The 21,561-nt window shown below is 34.5% G+C and overlaps 2 protein-coding genes across 4 annotated transcripts in view; one reads left to right on the forward strand and one right to left on the reverse strand.

The window, feature by feature from the left end:
* Positions 1-1,733: 1,733 nt before the first annotated feature.
* On the reverse strand, positions 1,734-19,082 carry LOC148952442 (uncharacterized). Its single transcript, XM_089089206.1, is given in 3 exon segments — positions 1,734-1,828; positions 16,262-18,117; positions 18,523-19,082. Coding segments are annotated over 3 exon segments (2,511 nt in total).
* Positions 8,932-21,561, forward strand: part of Nadsyn (NAD synthetase) — a 149,984-nt gene continuing 137,354 nt past the window's right edge. For 2 of the 3 annotated variants that reach the window (XM_089089881.1, XM_089089883.1), the window contains exon 1: positions 8,932-8,991. The gene's annotated coding sequence lies outside the window, so the exon portion shown is untranslated. Of the gene's footprint in view, positions 8,992-12,075; positions 12,094-21,561 lie in introns of those variants that run through there. The other variant, XM_089089882.1, reaches the window with a different exon arrangement.

The following is a 21,561-nucleotide window of genomic DNA, read 5'->3' on the forward strand; positions in this document are numbered from 1 at the left end:
TTTTTACTTTTATAAATTTAATAAATCAAATAATATTAACATTTTGATTACTAAATATCAGTATATGTATATTAAACTGAAAATGTATATTCATTTGTATTTGTTCAGTAAAGTGCAAATTTTGTTCTGGCCTTGGGAAGGCACAGGGGATCCTCAAAAACATATTTCTATCTGGAAATCAACTACGCTGACAAAATGGCTATCTCAAAATTTAGATTGGATGTGTTTGGGGGAATGATGGGCGTGGGGGGGGGGGCAAGTTGCCCTCCAATCGCTTTCGAATATTAAAAAGGGCACTAGCCACCCCGATTTCCAATAGAATGAGCCCTTTTTGAAGTATCTACGACAACTCCTTCGATACGAAGTGCCTGTCTAAGAAAGAAAAAAAAAACACATTGTGGCCACATCGTTCATTACTTAGGCAGCGCTAGCGCGCTGCCTATGAAATATTGTCGTAGGAACTCAGAAAGGGCTCATTCGATTGGAAATCGAAAGGCCTAGTGCCCTTTTTAATAGTCGAAATTGATTGGAACGCTTGACATTTTTATAGTAAAGACCGATGAGGGTATAAAATGTATTATTTTTTTGTTGTTGTTGTTGTTTAGACCAGGGCACTTTGTATTGAAGGTGTTGTTGTAGGAACTTCGAAAAGGGATCATTCGATTGAAAACAGCAAGGGCTGATGCCCTTTTTAATAGTCGAAAGTGATTGGAGGGAAACTAATCCCCCTCCCACTTAACTGAAAAAAAATACGAATGAATGTGAATTGTCAGTTTAATATACATATGCTAATGTTTAGTAATCAAAATGTTAATAATATGTGATTTATTAAAGTTATGAAAGTGAAAAAATTTATATTTTTTCAGTAAAGTCCAAATTATGTTCTGGCCTTGGGAAGGCATTGGGGTTTTGAGCCCTACTCCTGTTAATTTCTGCTCGTTTTGAATTTGACTCGGTGATTTATTGTAATTTCTGTTCGTTTTGGGTTTCATTTATTTATCGATGCTGATTTGTGGTAGTTTCACACTTAGTAGATTATTCAATTTTATTGTTTGCTCAGTTTTGGTTTAATGGAGTTCCTTACTTTTCTTTGAAAAACTTATTTTGTGGAAAAAAAGTTTTTTTAATTAATTATAAATAAGGGCTTCCTGTTTATCCAATGGTAAAAAATTACTTCTATCACTGTTTTAGATACGTATCTAAAATTAATTTCTACCAGTTTCAGATAAGGAAACTTTTTAATACAGATTGAAGCATTCACCCTTAATCAGTCATACCGGCTGAACTTCATATAATAGCATCGTTGCATCATTTTTGTCTGATGATTTACCGTCTCCCCTTAGAAATTAAAATATGCCCTTCAAGAGGAATATCAGATTTTCGGAGACATGTTGAAAGGAGTGTCTGGACAGGCATTAATATTCCAGCGGTTGAACCATGTCTTGAACACTGACGTTCTCTTTTTTATTCAGTTAGGAAATGTAGAAATATAGGACATTAAGAAAATAGTATAGCAGTTTTGTATCTGTAAACTGAATCAAGTGAAAGAAACAAAAACATAATCTGAGTGGGAAATACTTCAGAACAGTTAGCGTTGGTAAGGACCAAGCGCATTCCTCGCTATTTAAATTGCTTAGTTCTTTAGTATAACTGTGATTCCTGACGATGGAAATAATTTTTTATCTGGGAAGATGGAAACTTTCTGTGAACTAGATTCAATGAAAGGGCACTTGTCAGCCATCCCGACCGCAATCAAGTTCTTGGTCTGAGTAAAACAGGTTACTCTGTCTGCATTCGGAGATAATTAGCTTAGTCTTAGTGAGATTAACTACAATAGAGTATATTTTAATTAAATATCTAATATATAGAGTTGGTTAGATTAGGATAGTTATTTAACGTGTGGCGTTCTGGGTGGCCTGTTTTCCAGAATCCTCTGTTCTAGTTTCCATAATTTTGTTTCTAAAGTATTATGTTTTCGTCATAGAGTGGTCAGTTAAATTATGATTAACCTAACATCACTTCTTGAGTGTGGTCGGGATAACTGACTAGTACCAATGAAAGATGTAAAGACACAATCTTAGTGGGAGTGACAACTTCTGGATCTACAAGTTATATTACGCAAAGTGAGAAAAAGATATTCAGGACACAAAGAAAAATTTTAAAAAGACAATTTTTATTAAGCATACGTGTTCTGCGTTGATTTTTAAGTCATATTTGTGCTACTAAATATGGTACTTGAACCAGCCAGAACGACGTTTGAAAAGTCTGTATTAACACATTTTTTTTTTTTTTTTTTTTTTTTTTTTTTTTTTTTTTTGTAAGAGGTAATCTTGCATTTGGTAAAAATCCAAATATACAAAGGAAATCGATATCCCAATATTCCACCCTTTCAAATTTCAAAAACTTTGCCTAAGACTTTCCTAGCCGATTGCCCAATAAGAAAAAATCCCCTTGAAAGCTGAAAGAATCCACGGAATTTATAATTGGCATTGAAATAATGTTTCCAAATTACATACCAGTCTGGCAATAAAGTGGCATAAAAAGCTTAACGTGAAACGTTATAAAGCATAAAAAGCAAGTCTGGCAATAAAGTATAACGTTAAACTAAGTGAAGAACACAGTTGTTTAGTTGTTGAATGTATTTGACTGACCAATACTTTACGATTTCACACACTTGGGTTTCATGACATAAGTTCTTTTGTTGCTAAGGAATTGACACAATATCTGACATAAAATAGTGTTTTTACCATCTGAACCTGAGGTTATTTTGTAAAATATTGTGAACTTTCTACGTCAGAGAAACTGTAGTTGCTGAAAAGTATTCTTTTAACTTTAAAATATTCGTTCAGAGGCGTAACAAAAGACGTTCAGAAGAGGCAAAATATAAGCAATGTTTCAGGTCCTTGGAAACTTGAAAAAAATAATTTAGAATCACACAATTTAATTGTTTAAAAATGTGAGCAAACTTTATCGCTAGAGTTTTAATTACTCAATAAACTCTTGCTGCTTTCAAGTTCTACGAGTTTGCTTTTAACAGTAGATAGCAAGGGTCTGTTGTTAAGGACCCATTGAAGTGATTCGAATTGTTGCTATAATTAATTTTAAAACAACACCAACGTAGTTATGACATAAGTGTTTATATTTCAGCAATGAGACTCCATATTCATTATGACTACGTATCCTATGATTTATAATGCGCAAAAAACCACTCCTAAACTACTTGGTTTCTTGAAACTCCAGCTCTAGGCTATTATGAGGAAATGGAATCAATTACCACTTGAGTAACTGAGAAGCAAAATATAAATCTAAAACTGCTGTTTTATGCCATCTGTTTATTTATCAATTATATGTGCCCTTTCTACATCAACTGGAAAATAAAATACAATAATAATGATTTGCGTGCATTTCATTAATATAGTTAAAAAATTTAAATAACACAGATTTATTTTCAAACAAAACTTACCTCAACTTAAATATCTTCTTGGAATTTTAAAGATGACATACATTTTAGATCAGAATATTGTGTCTGATTGGGTTTTGAAAGTTGAAGTTGTGAAAGGTATGACATCACCTGGTAAATTATTCCATACATGCCTAATACGATTTTAGAGTCCAACACAGAATCCGAGATAAATTGTTTACCTTTAATTTCATTAAGAATTACCTTTGGTAGGAAGTACTCTTCGGAAGAAAGTTTTCAGAGGCTTGGTATGCTTTGTTAGGCTCTCTTAACATCATCAAGATCTTTGTTCTATAAGGAATGGTTGGTACTATGGCCACACACTAGAATTGGGCATACCAGTGACACATAGAGTGTAGTAATGACTTGCGAATTGTCGAATCTGCAGTTTTTTCTCAGGAGCCACGCTATCTAGGAAGCTTTTTTTAAACTACTGCTTCATTATGAAAAACTAATGCTAAGGTGCAGTCCACGGGAATTCCAAGTCTCCGTCTGCTTCACTTTTTGATATTTTTTGAAATGTTATGTATAGGAAATCCGTTGTTTCTTACCCAGACTGTTAAGATGACTTTTTTCTACACCAATTTCTATCAGCTGCTCGTCCATCAGCTCCCAAATGCAGTAAATATTCCTCTGTAGTTTTTCAGTGTCTTAGGTGACTCCACCTTGAGATTCAACTTAGTATCCTTGGAATAAAGGAGAAATGTCGATTAAATACAGTCAACAAAGTCGTTTATACACATATTTAACAGCAAAGATCCTAGGACTGATCTTTTTGGTACACCAGTCAGTACCTCGATCTCAAGGTCAAACTTTTGTCAATTTGCAAAGATATCTTGTTTTCTGCCAATAAGAAAATAACGTATTCATTTCAATAGGCTGTTTGAGGTGTCGATGGTCCAAAGTCCGTAGTTCATCAGTATCAATAAGAGTCGTTTGTCTGGCACTTTTTCAAATGCCTTACGTGGACCTAGATAGATAGTATCTACTTGTAGACCCTTACCAACATATTCCCTCTAGTCGTCCACGGCAAGAAGCATTTGTATCTAAGCTAATTTCTTTTGAGGAATCTAAACTTTTTCTCAGCTAAAAGGCCATTCACTTTCAGATGACCAACAAAGTGGTCTAAAATGGTTGACTCGTTTATTTCACAGCACATAGAGGCCAGACTAATCGAGCGGTAGTTAGACGGTTGTTCTTGCTTTCCAATTTTGAGACTGAAGTTTCTACTGCACTTTTCCAAATCCTTGGGAGTTTCCTACTTCCGAGAGATTGTTTTTAAATCATTGTTAAAGGCTTGCTGTCTTGCTTCGAACGACTTACTGTCTCCAGAAGTACCTTTGGATTCAGTTGATTCAATATGCAAGACTTTGCCGTATTTAAGCTTTCAGTTTCGTTGAATCTTTCGCGGCAGTAGTTATATAGTCTGGTGTTTTGGGGCTGCCGAATACAGAGTCTTCTTGTGAATGTCTTCCATAAGGACACAAGAGAATTGTCGATTTAATACATTTGCCTTCTATTTCAAATTTTCGATCAGATTCTGTGTTTATTATGACTTAAATAAGATGTGCAATTTCTAATGTTTTTTTTTTTAGTGCAATTACGAATGCTTTTTTTGGAGGGGACTGAGTACCTGAACGTTTTCGGATTTTCCTGGATATTCAGGCTAGTAGTTCTTTACGCTGCTTGGCTTTTACCTTGGCTGTTTATTTTACTTTGTTCTGGATTTGTTTGAATATCTTTTCTTGCTGAAATGTCTGCTGATTTTTGCGAACCGCCTGTCCCTTTTGCTTTTGTCTGATAGGATTTATGCTTATTTTGTGAAAAAGCTACCCTTCAATAGGATTTCCTTAAGGGCCACAAATTGTAGCAAAATTCCATGTCAGTTTCTGCTACTGTTGTTGCTACTCAGTGCAGTTGTCTCTTCACTACTCAGTGGTGGTTGTTTCAGCATGGAGATCACGGTGACCCCAACTCTTTCCTTAATAACTCATACTGCTTATATACGTCAGTCCTTGGCCTTAGCATCTGAGACAGTTGTTCCGAGTTCTCTTCGCGAAGCCTTTTCTCAGATTCTGCATTAAGAAGGGAGTCATTATCGGCTTAATTACAGGGTGTGGAACCAGGTTTGCTTCTGTAAGTCTTTGTGCATTTATATTTGTCCCAAAGAACAAGTTTGGTGAATATTCTTATGCAGTTTTAGCTGAAGGAAAAATTAAATTTCGTTTGCTGCAGAACCTGAATAGATCAACTGAAATTGCCCTTTATTCCAGCTCATTGCAAAAAAATCATCTTTTTGTGGTAGATTAATCAACTTCAAGATTTTAGTAGCTTCACCATTCAGGTGATGGTTTTAACTTAATGCTGGGAGCCAAACATTGTAATAAAACTTGAAGTTTGTTTTTTGTGTTAGTACTAAATACAACTCCGTCTTTATTACATAGTGATGGGTGTTTTGTCACAGTGTGTGTCACAGAAGTGACACACACTTCTTGCATTTTCACATTGGTCTTGTGACATTAGCATCTAAAACAGTTAATCTGAGGCGTTTTAGGTGAAACACTTTCGAACAAATCTTGCATTTTAAAGAATTCGTTTGTTTTCTGTTGGAGCTTAAAAAGCTGTCAGCTTTCGTTAACTTCCAATAAAGAATGTAATGGGTAGTTCTTTGTATGTCGTAACTGAAAGCAAGAAGCCTCTTTTATTAACTTGAAACTACATGTTTCAACTTCAAGATTTGTAGTAGCTTCACCATTCAGGTGGTGGTTTTAACTTAATGCTGGGAGCCAAACATTGTAATAAAACTTGAAGTTTGTTTTTTGTGTTAGTACTAAATACAACTCCGTCTTTATTACATAGTGATGGGTGTTTTGGCATGGACACCGGGGGGGGGGACTATAACTCTTTGTTTAGCATCGTGTCTAGAAGCTGACACACACTTCTTGCATTTTCACATTGGTCTTATGACATTAGCATCTAAAACAGTTAATCTGAGGCGTTTTAGGTGAAACACTTTCGAACAAATCTTGCATTTTAAAGAATTCGTTTGTTTTCTGTTGGAGCTTAAACAGCTGTCAGCTTTCGTTAACTTCCAATAAAGAATGTAATGGGTAGTTATTTGTATGTCGTATCTGAAAGCAAGAAGCCTCTTTTATTAACTTGAAACTACATTTTTTTTTCTTTTTCTTCATGATGTACGTAAATACAAAATATACAAGCCTATTGACAAAGTAAAATTAATGTTTGACACTAAAAAAATAGAGAAACTTGCAATAGTGCGTTCAAACACACTTGAGACAGTTGTGGGATGTTTGGGTCCTTTTCCAAGCATTTTAAGGACAAAAATATGTCAGACGCATATGCGATTCTAAGATTCTTTACAATATTTTTTTACAATAATTTTTATAATAATTTTTATTGTCAATAATTATCTACAATAGCCAGTCAACTATGGTAAATTGATAAATCGTTCATAAGGTTTGCAATCACCAACATTTTGAATTACATTTGACTTCATGATCCAGATGTGGTGTATCCAAGACGTACAACAATAGTCTGGAATTTTAAATTCTGGAAATCCTTCTGATGAAGCCCGGTTTTAAATTTATCAATGGTCTTCAGGTCATAAGTTTCAGATATACTGAAAAATTAAAAAACAATCAACGAAAAAAAACAGATACAACTCATATTCACTAAGCAATTCAGGTGATGGAGGGCTTAGAATCTGATGTGTGTTTGAAAGTGACGGCTTTTGAAATTTGTCCCCCAGTTTCCGTTTTTAGGAATGAAATCTAAACCCTTCAATTTTGCATTTTTAAGAGAAAATTTGCCACTTTTAAAACACTAATTGGGCTAGTCTTTAAATAAGGGATAAGCTGCTTACAAAGATTTCTGGCAAATTTTAAAGCATTTAATTTAGGATTTTTGTTGAACTGATTTTTTTCTGGACTCTCTCTCGTTCGTATTTGAGGTAATCAAAAACCAATACAATCTATTTCACTTCAAAACGGAAATGACGTAATCGGCTACCGGTTTAGTTGTAAAAATATATAAATTGAAAAATTTCACCTCAAATTGGACTAGGACTGCCAAGAAAAAGAAAACTTATATAACATACAATAAATAGTTTTAAAAAATAACACTGTGTCAATAGTCTTCAGGTCAGGCAAATCATACAAATTGAATAGTAAGAAGAAAATATGTAGTCACAATTAAAAAAACCGCACTTAAAAGGCTTTAATAGTCCTCGGCCTCAATCGAATTTAAAGTATCCAATAGTTTTGAATTCTGACTAAAGGAATCTACTTGTTTCCATTTTTTGATAGCCCGAGTCAAATCGCCGGGGATCTTCTTCTTCTAATTCACAGCAGGCGGGCTATTCAGTTGATACTATTTAGCCCTTTTCTTTTTGCTTCACTCTATGGGCAACAGAGCTAATGGCTTGGTTGTCTCTTACTTATTAGATATTCTCTTATATCTTTCAGTAGATCTTTCGACTCAAGGAGTTCAAATATAAGATGATAGATATCAATTTGTGCGCTCTGTGTGCAGGTATAGTTGGCTAGGCTCTTGGCTGATAGTGAGATTTTGTGGTGTTTGAAGCAGTTTAACAGTTTACAAAGCAAGGTGTGTTGCGCAGACATCAGCATATTACATTCAAATAGACAATGGTCAATTGTTTCATTATTCATATTACAATGCCTGCAAAGAGGGAACAGGGGAATTGAACCACTTGAATTAGAAAACTTATATGAGAATGCAAGAAAATTTAGTCCATTTGTTCCAGAACGAATTCTATGATAAATGTCATAAATGTCACCCAGTCATGTACTCCACTTCTTCTTCTTCTTGACGACCCGAGAACAAGTTGCTTCGTTTCTTCAAGGACGAAACACTCAAGACATCTAGCCTATTCCGGTTTTTAGTTTTGACGACCAAAAAAATGAAGAACTGTCTCTCTGCTCCAGCACTTGAATGGGGCAAGCTGCAGAGAGTCAGAAAGAACTTGGGCAAGTATAGAAAAAGTTCGTTTCCAGCAGCGTCTTTTGAAAGGGACAAGGCTAACTAACAAACATAGCAGCTGTTATGAGAGTCTGTGAAAATTTTCTGAAAGCAAATTAAGCTGGAATACCAGTCCTGATTTTAAATAGTTTGCCTTTGAAAGCGAGTATCAAGAAGAAACCGAGAGAAAAATTGAGATTTTTAAGCGCTAGGGCTAACGCGAAATAGCAAAAATGAGAGCAATTGTAGCCATAATATCTAACGTAATTGAAATCAGATTTTTTAATGAATGGACACTAATTTTCCCCTGAATTCATGGAAAATAACAAGAGTTTTGTTTTCTACAAATCATAAATTTTTACTAGATTTCGAAAATTTACTATATCCTCTAAATTTACTAGTTTTTTCTTACTCGATCTTGTAAAATCCTACTGACTACAGCAACTCTGGCATATTTTAGAAATAAAATTCAAAATTAAGGGACGTGATTTTTCCCTTTGAAATCTGCAAACACAAGTTTAAACGACAAGGTAACGACTATCATGAAATCTTTAGAGTAAAAACTCATTATATGCACCAGATTACATTACTGTGTAGGACAAGGTGGACACACCACTTGATGCCTTTTTATGCTGTTTAATAGGCTAGCTTAAATTTTTTCAATCCCAAATCTGACTTAAAGTCCTCAAATGGACCCTCAGGTGTAGTGCATTCCTTTTCTTCTCAGTGAAACACTTTAGCCTCTTTAAAATAACTGGAAACAACTTTATAACATAGCCAAGGCTAGGTGCAATTTTAGATTAGCCTAGGGGCTTTTGTGGTACTTGTATGATATATGCTCTACCTAATGTTATTCTAATAGTTTCTCTGATGCTCAATCCTAACGAAATATACCAAATTAAGATAAAAATATAATACTTTAGTAACAAATTTAGGCTATATTTTTTGCAAATTAGGGGGTGGGGTGATGGGTTTGGTTTTAAAGTAGCCTATAGCAGGTAGAATTTTACCATAACTTCTCCCCAGCAACACTTAGGCCTAATTTTGCCAACTAGCTGGAAAGAAACATTGTCCCAGAAATCAATTCATTTTCCAATTAGTTGACTAATAACTTCTCCCCAGCAACACTTAAAGTTGCCAACTAGCTAGAAACTAGTTGACCAGTAACTTCTCCTCAACAAAATTTTATTTTTTCAAATGGCTTTCACCCTGACCTATTTATTATAGGCTGGGCTACTTGAAACTGTGAGTGCACACATCTCTAAGAATAGAAGGGGAGATTAGTCAAATTTCTTAATATGGTAAAATTTCAGTTTAGCAGCACTTTTCAAAAAACATGGTAGGCTAATAAAATTAAAATAACAATGTTCTTATTTCATGCTCTTTTTCAATATATTAGTTGTTATTCCAACAACAAAGCAACCCTCCCTTCCTGATGATCCCATCAATATATACAAAACTAAAATAAAATTCCAAAAAGTGGATGACAATTTGCTAGATGTTTTCCATAAGAATTACCTACAGATTGTTCTGGGTACCTGGCTGACAGACCATATTTCAAACAGTAGGCTGTACAAAAATGTGGCTCAATCCTGCTTTCTAGGGCTATAATGAAAGAAAGGTTGAGATTGCCAGGGCACATTCTTCAGATGAAGGATGACAAATTGCCAAAAAATTTCTTTTTGACCAACTGTCTAGGGCTAAAAGGAAAGAAGGTTGTCCTTGTCTGGGGTGAGAGTTTGTCATAAAGAAATATTTAAAGGAAACGGGAACTTCCTAGGAGGGGAGACGTTACTTGTTGGAAAATGTATTGTTTTCTGGGACAATGTTTGTTTCCAGCTAGTTGGCAAAATTAAGTTTTGCTAAGTTATTCATCAACTAGTTTGAAAATGAAAGTTTTGCTGGGGCAACATTTATTGTCAAATAGTAGGCAAATTTAAGTGTTGCTGGGGAGAAGTTATTTGTCAACTAGTTTGAAAAATTAAGTTTTGCTGGGGAGAAGTTATAAGTCAACTGATTGGCAAATGAACATTTTGCAGGGGCAACATTTATTGTCAACTAGTTGGCAAATTTAAGTGTTGCTGGGGAGAAGTTATTAGTCAACTAGTTGGAAAAGGAAAGTTTAGCTGGGGCAACATTTATTGTCAACTATTTGGCAAATTTAGATTTCTCCTATATTGATGAGCCAAATTTTCCAACTAGATGACTAAAATGTTTTTAGTTATAAGGAGATTGGATAGTACCATTCTTTATAAGGTTATAAAGTAATTTTTTCCAATAGTCAAAGGGTGGATCTTTGGGTCCCATCTTTGTCAGAAATGAAATTTACCCCCACCCCTATATATACCAATTCAAGGTAAATATTTGCACATTCGGGGGGGGGGGGGAAAATTTTATTTGTGATGTAAATGGGAGGTAAGTTTAAACTTAACCCCCACCCCCAAATGTACAAATATATACCCTGAATTGTTATGTAGGGGTGGGGGAAAAATTCATTTCTGGCAAAAATGATTATTATATTAGGAAAGAGCATAAAAAAAGGCATTGAGTGGTATATTCACTTTATTTGTAAGTCAAAAATATGATTTTGTAAAAATTTACCAGTAGTTAAGTTTGGTAGCCAAAATGGAACTTTTAGGAATGAGTCTAAGGCCTAAAATATACCCTGAGAAGGTACTTCCTAGCCTGATGTCTCTTTCCTTTATTCATTTTGCTGAAATCCTAGTCTATGGATTTCTTGCTATCTTGGAATGAAGTTGAGTTATATGAATAAAACTTTCAGGAATGAATCCAGGGCCAAAATTATACCCCAGGAAAATATTTACAAACTAGTTTGTCAGCCTCTCTGTTATTTCCATGGACTAGAAGATTTCACAGGATACATGACAGGTCAATATCTATCTGAATTCTGAAAAATGACCTTTCACCTTAATTTTAAGCTTTCATGCTTTTTTATTGGTTTTAGTTTCTGAAATTCAATGCCTGTTATTTGAGAAGAGTTTTAAGCCATATCAAGGATATTTTTCCTAAAATTAATAACTAAGCCCAGGCTAGATTTATTGATCTTTGAAAATTATAAATTGAGATTAAACAATGATATAAGTTCCCAAATACTTTCCTTATGCCTTATTTGATGCAGAAGATTCCATGGAGAGAGAAGGAGTAGAAATAGTTACTTCTTAGAAACTTCCAAGGAGATCATTAAGGCTGTAAATCCATTCTTAAGCTTTTCATTCACCTTACTCAACTTCTTTCATAGCTCCAATTATATATACTCAATAGTGTAGCTTTATACTTCCTGCTGCCTGTTTTGTGTTTGCTATTAAGTTAATGAGAAGAAAAGAGTTTGGTAAATTTTTAATTCACAAATTATTGAAATAGCTAAGAAATAGACAAACATTTAGAATCAGATTTTAATCCTGAATTCAAATGTAACATTCATATCTGTTGCAATTCAGTAATTGGTCTTGGTCATTGTCTTGTCATTCAGAATTACTAATCTTTTCTTGAAGTAGCCTAATTGACAGCAACATGAAGAAAAAAAAAGTTAAAGCTAGAAGTTCTATTAATGTCATGAGCATAATAATTTGAATTTAGTGCCAAAAACCACCAGTCAGAAACACTTTCTACTAGTTGGTTCATTTCACTTCCCAAGTCTTACCATTTCTTTTCTTTTCACAAATGACTTTCTCTACTGGGGGGGTTTTCTTTTGGTAAAGTTCGACAGCGGAGTTTGGTTAGTTAAGGCTAGTTCTATTGGGGGGGGTTTCAAAATGAATAATTCTTATATCTTTTTTGGGAATTTCCGATTAATTTATCCAATGGGAAATTTAGTTAAGCTCTTGGTTAGCGGTCCGCGGGTGGCTTACCTGAGTGGAGGCTGAACTTCTAGAGTGGGGAGCTTAATCCAGGAATACCTGTGGGGAGCTTGTATTAACGGCCATACTGATTCGAAATCAGATTGACGAGTTTCGGTTCCCCTTAGGAGCGAGTGGAGCCACAAGGACTATCGAGCTTGAGAAATATTAACACAAGAGAGTAAAATAAAATAATGATGCATTTATTGTACTTACATAATAGTCGCAGAGTTCTTTGTTATATCAACAAATTCACAACACAGGAAATGATTCAATGTTTGTACACTTCAAAAGTTTATTACAACGCAATCATGGTGCAAGACTCAAACTGAACTCAAACTAAGACTGTAGTCAAAATAGACTCATAGAATAATCCTGTAAGACTCGCGAAAAATTGTTAAGTTCTCACTATCTATCCTCTGCAACTATGCCCGAGGTTACGTTTAGGCGTTGCTAAAAGTATATTTTCTCAGTCCTTATTGGCTGCGCTATTGTCCTACATTACTAATGGACTGGCTTGCACCAATGAGCTACTCGGGTTTAATTACAGTTTATGAGTTTTAAGATGTCACTCTGGAATTTTTCTAGCAACTATAAATTCTACACTGCAATATTTTGCTAGCAGGTGTCGCTTAATTTATGACTTTTAAGATATAACTCTGGAATTTTTTCGAACGATCAAAGTTTTATATTGTAACATTTTACCAGAAGGGGGTCGCGTTAATTTAAGAGGACATATATTTTATTTATTTGTAATTTTGTAAGTTATAATACTATTTAATTTCACTAAGATACTCAGGTGTTAAACTTAATCTACAGAACAATGCAAATAGCTTAAGCAAATATTTTACATCTCGAGTGACTACTTTTTTTTGCATTGTAAATCTTACTGTCTTGACAGTTTGGTCTTTTCGAGCGCTTAATATTTGAACAAAGGTGTTAGTCACCTGCCGTATAAGAGTTGATCAAGACAATGTTTATTGAATATTTTGGAGGCGGGGGGTCGGATTTACTTATTACATTTTCTGTGGGAAAGAATTTTGTTTAATTAACTGCGTTTATTTCTGTATTTTAAATTGAACGCTTGATCTTTTGATCGCTTGAATGTTTGATCTGTAGGTTACTAGAATTTTGAATTCACATTCTTGGGTGATGTTATTTTACTGGGGTAACTTTAATTGGGGAATTTTGATGTATATTTTTTGAGAATCCATCCCATTACATATCATCCATCCCACTTTTAACGATGTCCTCATCGTTGTTACGCTCCTCCCACTTTCGAATTCTTTTTTTTTTTTTTTTTTTTTAAGGAATTTATTTTGTACTTATTACTTGAATTATCTCTTCTTTTGTAAAATTCATATATATTATTTTTTTTTTTATATACTTGATTTCTCTACTAGACTATACATGTAACAACATCACTTTTAAAGTTTATGGTCTACTCACTCGATTTGGCGAAGGGGCCAAAGAGTTTCTACATTAGGTTATGTGATTATATGGTAATTATTATTTCCTCCACCTAACACTAAGTTTACCTTCACCTGATACGATTATCTCATCACTGAAAATGGTACATTTTGCCTTTCTAATACTCGACTTTATTTTCACCTGACGCTAAAATGACACGATTAAATTTTTATTCCTTCACCTGATATGATAATACTTCTACTTAGTTTTAACTAATCTAAGTTCGGCATTAATAATTGCTTTATTACTTAACGTGGTACATGTTTGCTACTTCTAATGCTAATTTATACTTCCACCTGACGTTACATAGGCACGATTATATTATTGTTCCTTCACCTAATATTAAAATTCCTTCACCTAATGTTCTAATACTTCTATATGGCTCCAACTAGTTAAGTTCCGCTTTTGTAATTATTTCGTTATTTAATGTGATGCATATTCGCTACTTCTAATGCTAGTTTATACTTCCACCAGACGCTATGTTGGTATGATAGGTATTTGATTTCAAAAACATCTAGCTACGTCTAAAACATCTAACTATATCTAAATTTTTAGCACACTAAAATTAAAATAATTTGCAAGAAAAAGTTTAACACATTAACTGATTTTAATATTAATGTCTGATTGCAACACTGAGCTTATGTAATTTACACTGATTTTCATTTATTTATGAAAAGCTCTTTATGTTCTTTAAAGTTATTAGCTAGATACATAAGATTTCACACTTACTTCATCATTCTACGTGTCTATATTACTCACATACGTTTTCACTCCACTTTGGGCTTCCGTTCACTTAATTACTAGGTTGGCTAATTGTTCATGGTTTGTCTTCTTGGTGTTTTGCTTTCTGTCATTCGTTCTTTGGAATAAGTGTTTATGTTGTTCGCAAGTATGACTGTATGCACAAAATTGTCCGTGCGTGGTTCCTTACGTCATATACGAGGGGTTAATGTTGTAGATTCGTTGAAATGTCTATTAGGTACGTAACCCTTATGAATTAATTACATGAAATCGGTATCTTGATCGCTGGGCTGGGTATCTCTTCTTGACACTTTTTACCCTCGGAAAATCTAATACTCGTACAGTCTGTATTTCCCGTAAATTGTCTACGTTTAGTCCATCTTTTATTTGGACTATGGGCTGTGTTTCTACGCTTAACGTTGTTTATGTCAGGATCAAAACTTGATCTAATTATACACACTCATTGAGGGCTTAATTATGGAGATTAAAACGGTAATAGCTGTTTGGTTCTCTTCTCTGAACACTTCATGTTGGGAAAAACTTTAACACGTACAGTTTATGTTTCCCACAAAATTGATTATGATTGGTTCTTCATTTCATGGAGGATGGTTTGGTTTCGTGACATCTAACAATAATTGGATAGTCAAAACATAAACCTTTTGTCTTGGTTAACATATTGTCTCTGATATGGGGCTTAAGATACATAGTCCTTGAGGGATTTACTCTAGGATTATTCTTGGCGTTCCAAACATTTAATCTTAAGGCCGTTGCCGTCTAAGGATTTGACGGGTATTTATGCAGTTTTACGACATGACAGGTCGAGGCGACTCTTTAGGTAATCATTAATTCAGGTATATATTTGTGTATAGGGTCCTTGGTTCCCGGCACAGCTTGAGGTAAAATTACCTGGTACTGGGTTCTGGTTATCTGGATTGGTGATCAGCATATTGTCTCCAGATATTTTCTTGGTGAGTATTTGTCGGTGGTTGATGAATGATGAAAGTAGATGTTACTGGGTTGTATCCGTGTTGCATATTGGTACACCGTAATTAATCTGCACTGATTACTTTGCTTCCTAGAATATAAATATCTGGGCAGAATCATATACTTTTTACAATTACATAAGTTAAAACATATATAACAACAACATACGGTTTTCATAATATTCTGCGTGGACAATCTTTGAAATAATAGTTATTATTAATGGTACTAATAACATCAATTTAGTACAGGTACAGATAAATACAACGCAAGAAAATAAGGGCAGATTTCATGCTTTCATGCATGTTGCCGCGATCATTAGATTATTATCATATAAATAAGGTAATCATCAGAAAAATGATTATGTAAAAAAAAAATAACACTATAAAATTTTCAAGATTGGTGACAATGTGTATACACGTATATATGTGCATTTGGCACATATTCAATATTCAATACATTTTTTAAATATTACTCAACGCTCATCGACTTTAACATTTACTTTTCTATTATACTATTATTTGCGAGGTAGGCAATATGGTTTATGTGAGAGGTCTTGGTCTACTATAAATTTACAAATCTTTATTGTCTAAGCGTGTTCATACCGCTTAAAAAATATGTCTTTTGCAGTATGTCCACCCATGCGGCTGCAAAAACAAAAAAGAAAAATTTGGGACCTGACACGGCACCAATGAGGACCTCTATTCTCACTCGCTCGATCACGTCCTCCCTTATTTTTTTTTTTTTTTACCTCGAAGGTTATCAGGTAGTTCTGGGTTTAGGTTTTGCATCTCACCCTGCTCGACGTGATCTGACTTTTCTATTTTTCTACGTGTTATTCTAAACACTCTTCCATAATTTAGGTTTAATGCGATTCGTATAGAGTATGAGATTATGAATACGAATCCTATCGTCAGGAGGGTATACCACCAGAAATTTGTTGAGAATAGTCCGTAACTACTTTCTACATACGTCAGTCTTTGGTCTTCATTGGTAAATAGGGGAATTTGAGAGTCTAAGGCTTCTTTTATTTTTGTTAGTGGTAAGGTTCCCTTGATATTGTCTATTTTTGACCATATTGTGGTTCTTACTTCTTCCTTGTCAATATTGGGAATTGTATACGATAGATTGACTGGTTTGAAGTTGTTTATCTTAGGACTTATTATGTTGGTGCTTGTTGTTATGAGGGGCGTTTGTACCGTGGCTTCCTTAGTCACCAGTCGGCATCCTTGTTTTATTGTTATTGTTACCACGTCTTGTAATAGTAGTTCAGCTCTGTAGATTGGATCGATTCTCTCTGTGTTATTATAACATGAGATAGTCCCAACTGTTTCTTTTGGAACAGAAAATAGCCACAGATCATTTCTAAGGTGAATAAATATTTCTCTTTTAGTACTGCCTACTAGTGCTTCGCATGAGTTGGGAATTTCTTCTTGTTGAGTCTCTTTTAAAAATATATCCAACATACATGATCCGGGTTTTACATTGAAAATGGGCAGTGTCAGTTGACACACTAGGTTTTTAAATGATACATATTCCTTAAGGTCCTGTGAATTTGCTAAGGCATATTTCCTCCTATCTTGATCGACTAGCAGGCAATCCGCTTCGGGGGTAATAGTCATGAACGAATTAGTTCTGCCTATATTGGCTGGAAACGTGGAAATTTTATACAAGTCATATATTGACTGTTGATTTATTAACGGAATTGTTACTACTGCAAACAATTGCTCGTTTATTTCCGTGATGTGAACCTTCAGCTTGGTGTAATAGTGGAATAAGTTTGCTACTTCCGGTTCTGTTGGTAGATGTAGTCCGAACGTCAAATGTGTTTTTATTTCATCCAAGATACTTTTTAGGTTCGAAGGATCCACTAGGTCATATGACAAGGTTCCTCCGGTAAGGGCAAATAATGCAAATTCAAATTTGCTAACGTCAGTTGCCAGGTTAAGTAATGACATTGTCACTATGTCTAGTGATACCATGGTGAGGCTTGAATCGGAAATCACACGATTTACCTCATTTTTCAAGTAATTCATTATGCTTACTGTTTTTGATATTTTCTTTGAGATTGCCTCAATTTTGTCTCTCTGGTAATTGGCTATACTGGCTTGTATTTTTTGGACATGTAAGGTTACGTTCATGGCGTTATTTAGTTTTCCTACGTTTTCCCTTAGTATATTTAGGTCTGCTTCAGTTGAAAGCCCAAACAAGCGTGAGGCTAATTCTCCCACGATAGGTATTAGACTAGCTGATCTTCGATATTTGCTTTTTCGAAAAAATACTTCGAAGATTCTCGTGGTACTTTGTTTTAATTTTTGTATTTCTGTATTGAACAATTCAAATAGTGCTTGCAGTCTCTGTCTATATAAGATTAGAAAAGATTGGCGAATTGATACTTTTAGAGCATTTTTCTCGTTTATCTCAGGTAATGGTTCAATACCTTCCTTTGCTGGCCCATTGGCCATTGCTAATCTAGTACAAGTACGTTTACCGTCTATTGTCCAACATTTCTTGTGTGGGTAATCGTCTTCTTCATCCTTTTTGGTTTTATCTTTCTTTTCTTCTGGTTGAATTGCCTGTACCTTTATCGTTTGCATTTTTGTATGCCTTACTGGGAGTCTTGCTCTTAAGCCTATAGTAAATACGCCAATTGACTGGGTGCGGTAAAACATTGGTCACGTTGACCATGTCCATTTTGTAAGTATCGTGGGTCTTAAATAAGTTATTGTAGTCAAATTTCTAGGTGACTCCTTGCTAAGTGCGGTTATTTCTGGGGCTATGCTTGTCGTAGTTTCCGACATTGAAGATTGTATATCTCTTACCGGAGTCTCATACGTAGGCGTGGTTGTTTTGGTGGCTTTTCTTTTTCTTTCAGTAGGCTTTTTATTCTTATCATCTTGTTGTGTATTTGAGAATTTTAATCCCTTTAGATTAATAATTTGCTTGTAATCCTTTTACTTTGTGAGTTTTGATATTATTCGCTTTGTAAAATTTTGTTTGGCATGGTCTTGCCATAATTCCTTAAGGAAGGTCCATAGGCTCGGTAATTCATTTAGCATGGCGTAATTCTCATCATAGAGTTTATTCTTCTTAGAAGTAGCTAAAAGGGAATCAGTGGTATATTTTGCCGTGGTGTATTTGTCTAGAGATCCGTCCGTACTTCTTAGTTCTCTTTTTCTCCTGTTTCCTATATTGTTAGTTCCCAGAGCTTTGTCGATTTCTGCCATTTTCTTGTCAAAATCGTCTTCTATGAATTTCGACTTTAGTTTGGGAAGAATGGGAGGTAGATTTCCTGTATTTTCCTAGTGGTGCATATCCTTTATGGCCTGCAAGCTTTTGTCCGATCTTAAGAATTGGAATATAGAATCCTTTAATTCATTGGTGTTTTTCTCCAGTCGCATTACCTGTTGAAATAGAGTTTCAAACGGTTTGGGATCCATTTTCATAAATATTTTCCAGACATTGTGGCTTGCAAGTAATGAGTTCTCATGTTTGAAGATTATTCCATGTTTTACGATGTCTTGGGCTATAGTTTGGGAAATGAAGATTGTTATGAACTCTGTTATCCACATCCTTTTTGCTGTTTCTTGAATCAATATTTCATTAGAAATTCGTTAGGAAGACTTATTATAAATGATAATTGAACGTGAGCTTAGATTCCTATTATTTGTTCTTTCTTTTTTTTTTTTTTGGGGGGGGGGATAAGGTACAAATTTGACAGTATATCTTTAATATTCTAAATAATCTTTTTTTTCAAAAAGAACCAAGGAGAGATTAATAGATGGGGTCGTTAAATTCTTTACCCTGCTCAGGGTCATCGTAGTTTTGATTCTTAAGCTGGGGGGGATAGATATTTTAATTAACTTCATGCAGAAATTAATTTTTTTCATGTAAGAGTACTTGGGTTTTAATTATTTGATTGTTTCAGCTTTTTTGTTTTCTTGATCACTTTTGATTTTGATTGATAAGTTTTAATTCTTTTAAACATAATTTCATTTCTTCTCGCTCTATATAGTACACTCTTTGGATTGTATAAGTACTGTTTGTAATATTTTATTTCTTGGAGGGGGTCATGTTTACCTTGATATTTTACACAATTTGGGTTTCCTTCAATTTTGTAAACTAATTTTTGATTTCTACATTTGTCGAGGGTTAATAAATCTGTCTGGCAGGTACCCTTAACGTACAAGTACCGAATTTTATATAGTTTTTGAAACTTTCTTTCCTCTTGTTGAACTAAGTAAAGTTACTAGCCCTTTCTGCCGTAATATTTTATTCCTAATTTGACTCTTGATGGTCTATATTTGGGCGTGTTTGCTAGACTTAATCCGAAGATATATGATCCTATGTTGTATTTCCTTAAGTCGTACTTGACATCCCATTTTTTCGCAAGGATTTTTTCCCCTGATTTATCCACAATAATCATTGCCGCTGAGTATACGACATTCTCTTGGGCATGTTTAATGGAGATGAATTCTGTGTCAATAATTTCTTTGGCCATTCTTCTGAAACAATAGTTAGTTTCTATTGATCTTTTATTAATCTAAGATTTACTTTTTTTTCAAGATTGTTTATGATTATGGTGCACTCTGGGTCGAATTCAAACTACCTTTTAACCGGAATTTCCTCAATACATCGGTTAATAATTCGTTCTACCATAACTTGCTTAAAGCTCCATGTTAACCAATAATGAATATTTACTTTGTGTGGAAAAACAAGGCAACTTTAGGATGAAGTTGAACTACTTTTTCACCGGTGCCACCTTGCACCTGGCTCTGTGTGTGTTCGAACATGATATCATTCCTAAAGTTCCGTACTCTAGTTTAACGACTTTGCGGTCGCATTATAGTCTTAAGAGTATAGAGATTTTTGAGAAACTACCTTTTTGTCAATATATTGATAATGTATTTAGACCTTGTGACATTTACACTAATTCGCAGTTCCATAAATATTAACACAATACTGGTTTATAATGCATTTTTTGATACTCATCGATTTTCATGGTTATAACACTTCAGGTAATATTATAGGGTTCTTTCATCATTCATTTTAACAAGGTTATTTATATATACAGTTTCTCCCACTGAGGTTGGGTTTTAATTTCATTATGGGTGTATCATCCGGCAGTGCCGCCTTTGAATTTGGAGATTTAAGCATATTGAGAATTCGATAATTTTCCCATGAAGAAATATTTTGGCTCAGAAATTGGAGTTCAAATACTATATCATTTTTACCGTTTTCAGGTATATTTAGGTACATTAAATACACTAAAAGTTGGTTTGGAAGGTGCAGGCCTTCCAAAGTGGCGGTTATGTCGTTCCTTCGCATATTCTGACGAATGACTTTCCGGCACAGCTGAGATAATGACAATGGGTCATTTATTATCTTTACTACAGAGAAACTTAAATTTACGTGCGATTGGCAACAGCATAATTGCTCACGCACGATTAAGTCTAACCCAGTGACTATTTTTCTCCCAAACTTTTCATCTTGGAAGAAATTCAGGGTTATTTTCTTTATGTCTTTATAATCTCTTGGGGTAACCTGGAAAATTGCGGGTCCCATTGAAGGGTTTATCGGATTTAGATGTGTATTGTTTACACAATTGACGTATAAGATTTTAAGAAAGTTTTCACCTTCTAACATATGTCCTTGGTCTATTAATATGGAGAGAAACTTAATGGGCCAAATTGTAGTTATATTATTATCATCTTGGTCGTACCAAATATTGTCGGCAATATATTTAGCCAACGAGCTATACTTTGTTGCTGGAATATGTTGCACTACGATTCGGAAGGCCAGATTGGCACTTCGTCTAGTGTGCTCTAGTGTTCTTGTCATCGCACGTGCGCTAAAATTATATAGCACTAGGCTTGCCGCTAATCTTAGGATTATTCTTGGTTCCACCATAGTTTTTTGAGATTTTAGAAGATAGTATAGTTTTGGACAATCAAGATCTTCTACTGTTCTGATAAGTTCCTCTTCTTTCATTAAGTTATCGACAAGTCCCCATTCCCTTAATGGAGCATTAATATTATCTACGCTATGTCT

The sequence above is a fragment of the Artemia sp. Qi Xiang Cuo genome, chromosome 5, assembly GCF_049724085.1.
Source record: "Artemia sp. Qi Xiang Cuo chromosome 5, ASM4972408v1, whole genome shotgun sequence".
Lineage (NCBI taxonomy): Eukaryota > Metazoa > Arthropoda > Branchiopoda > Anostraca > Artemiidae > Artemia > Artemia sp. Qi Xiang Cuo.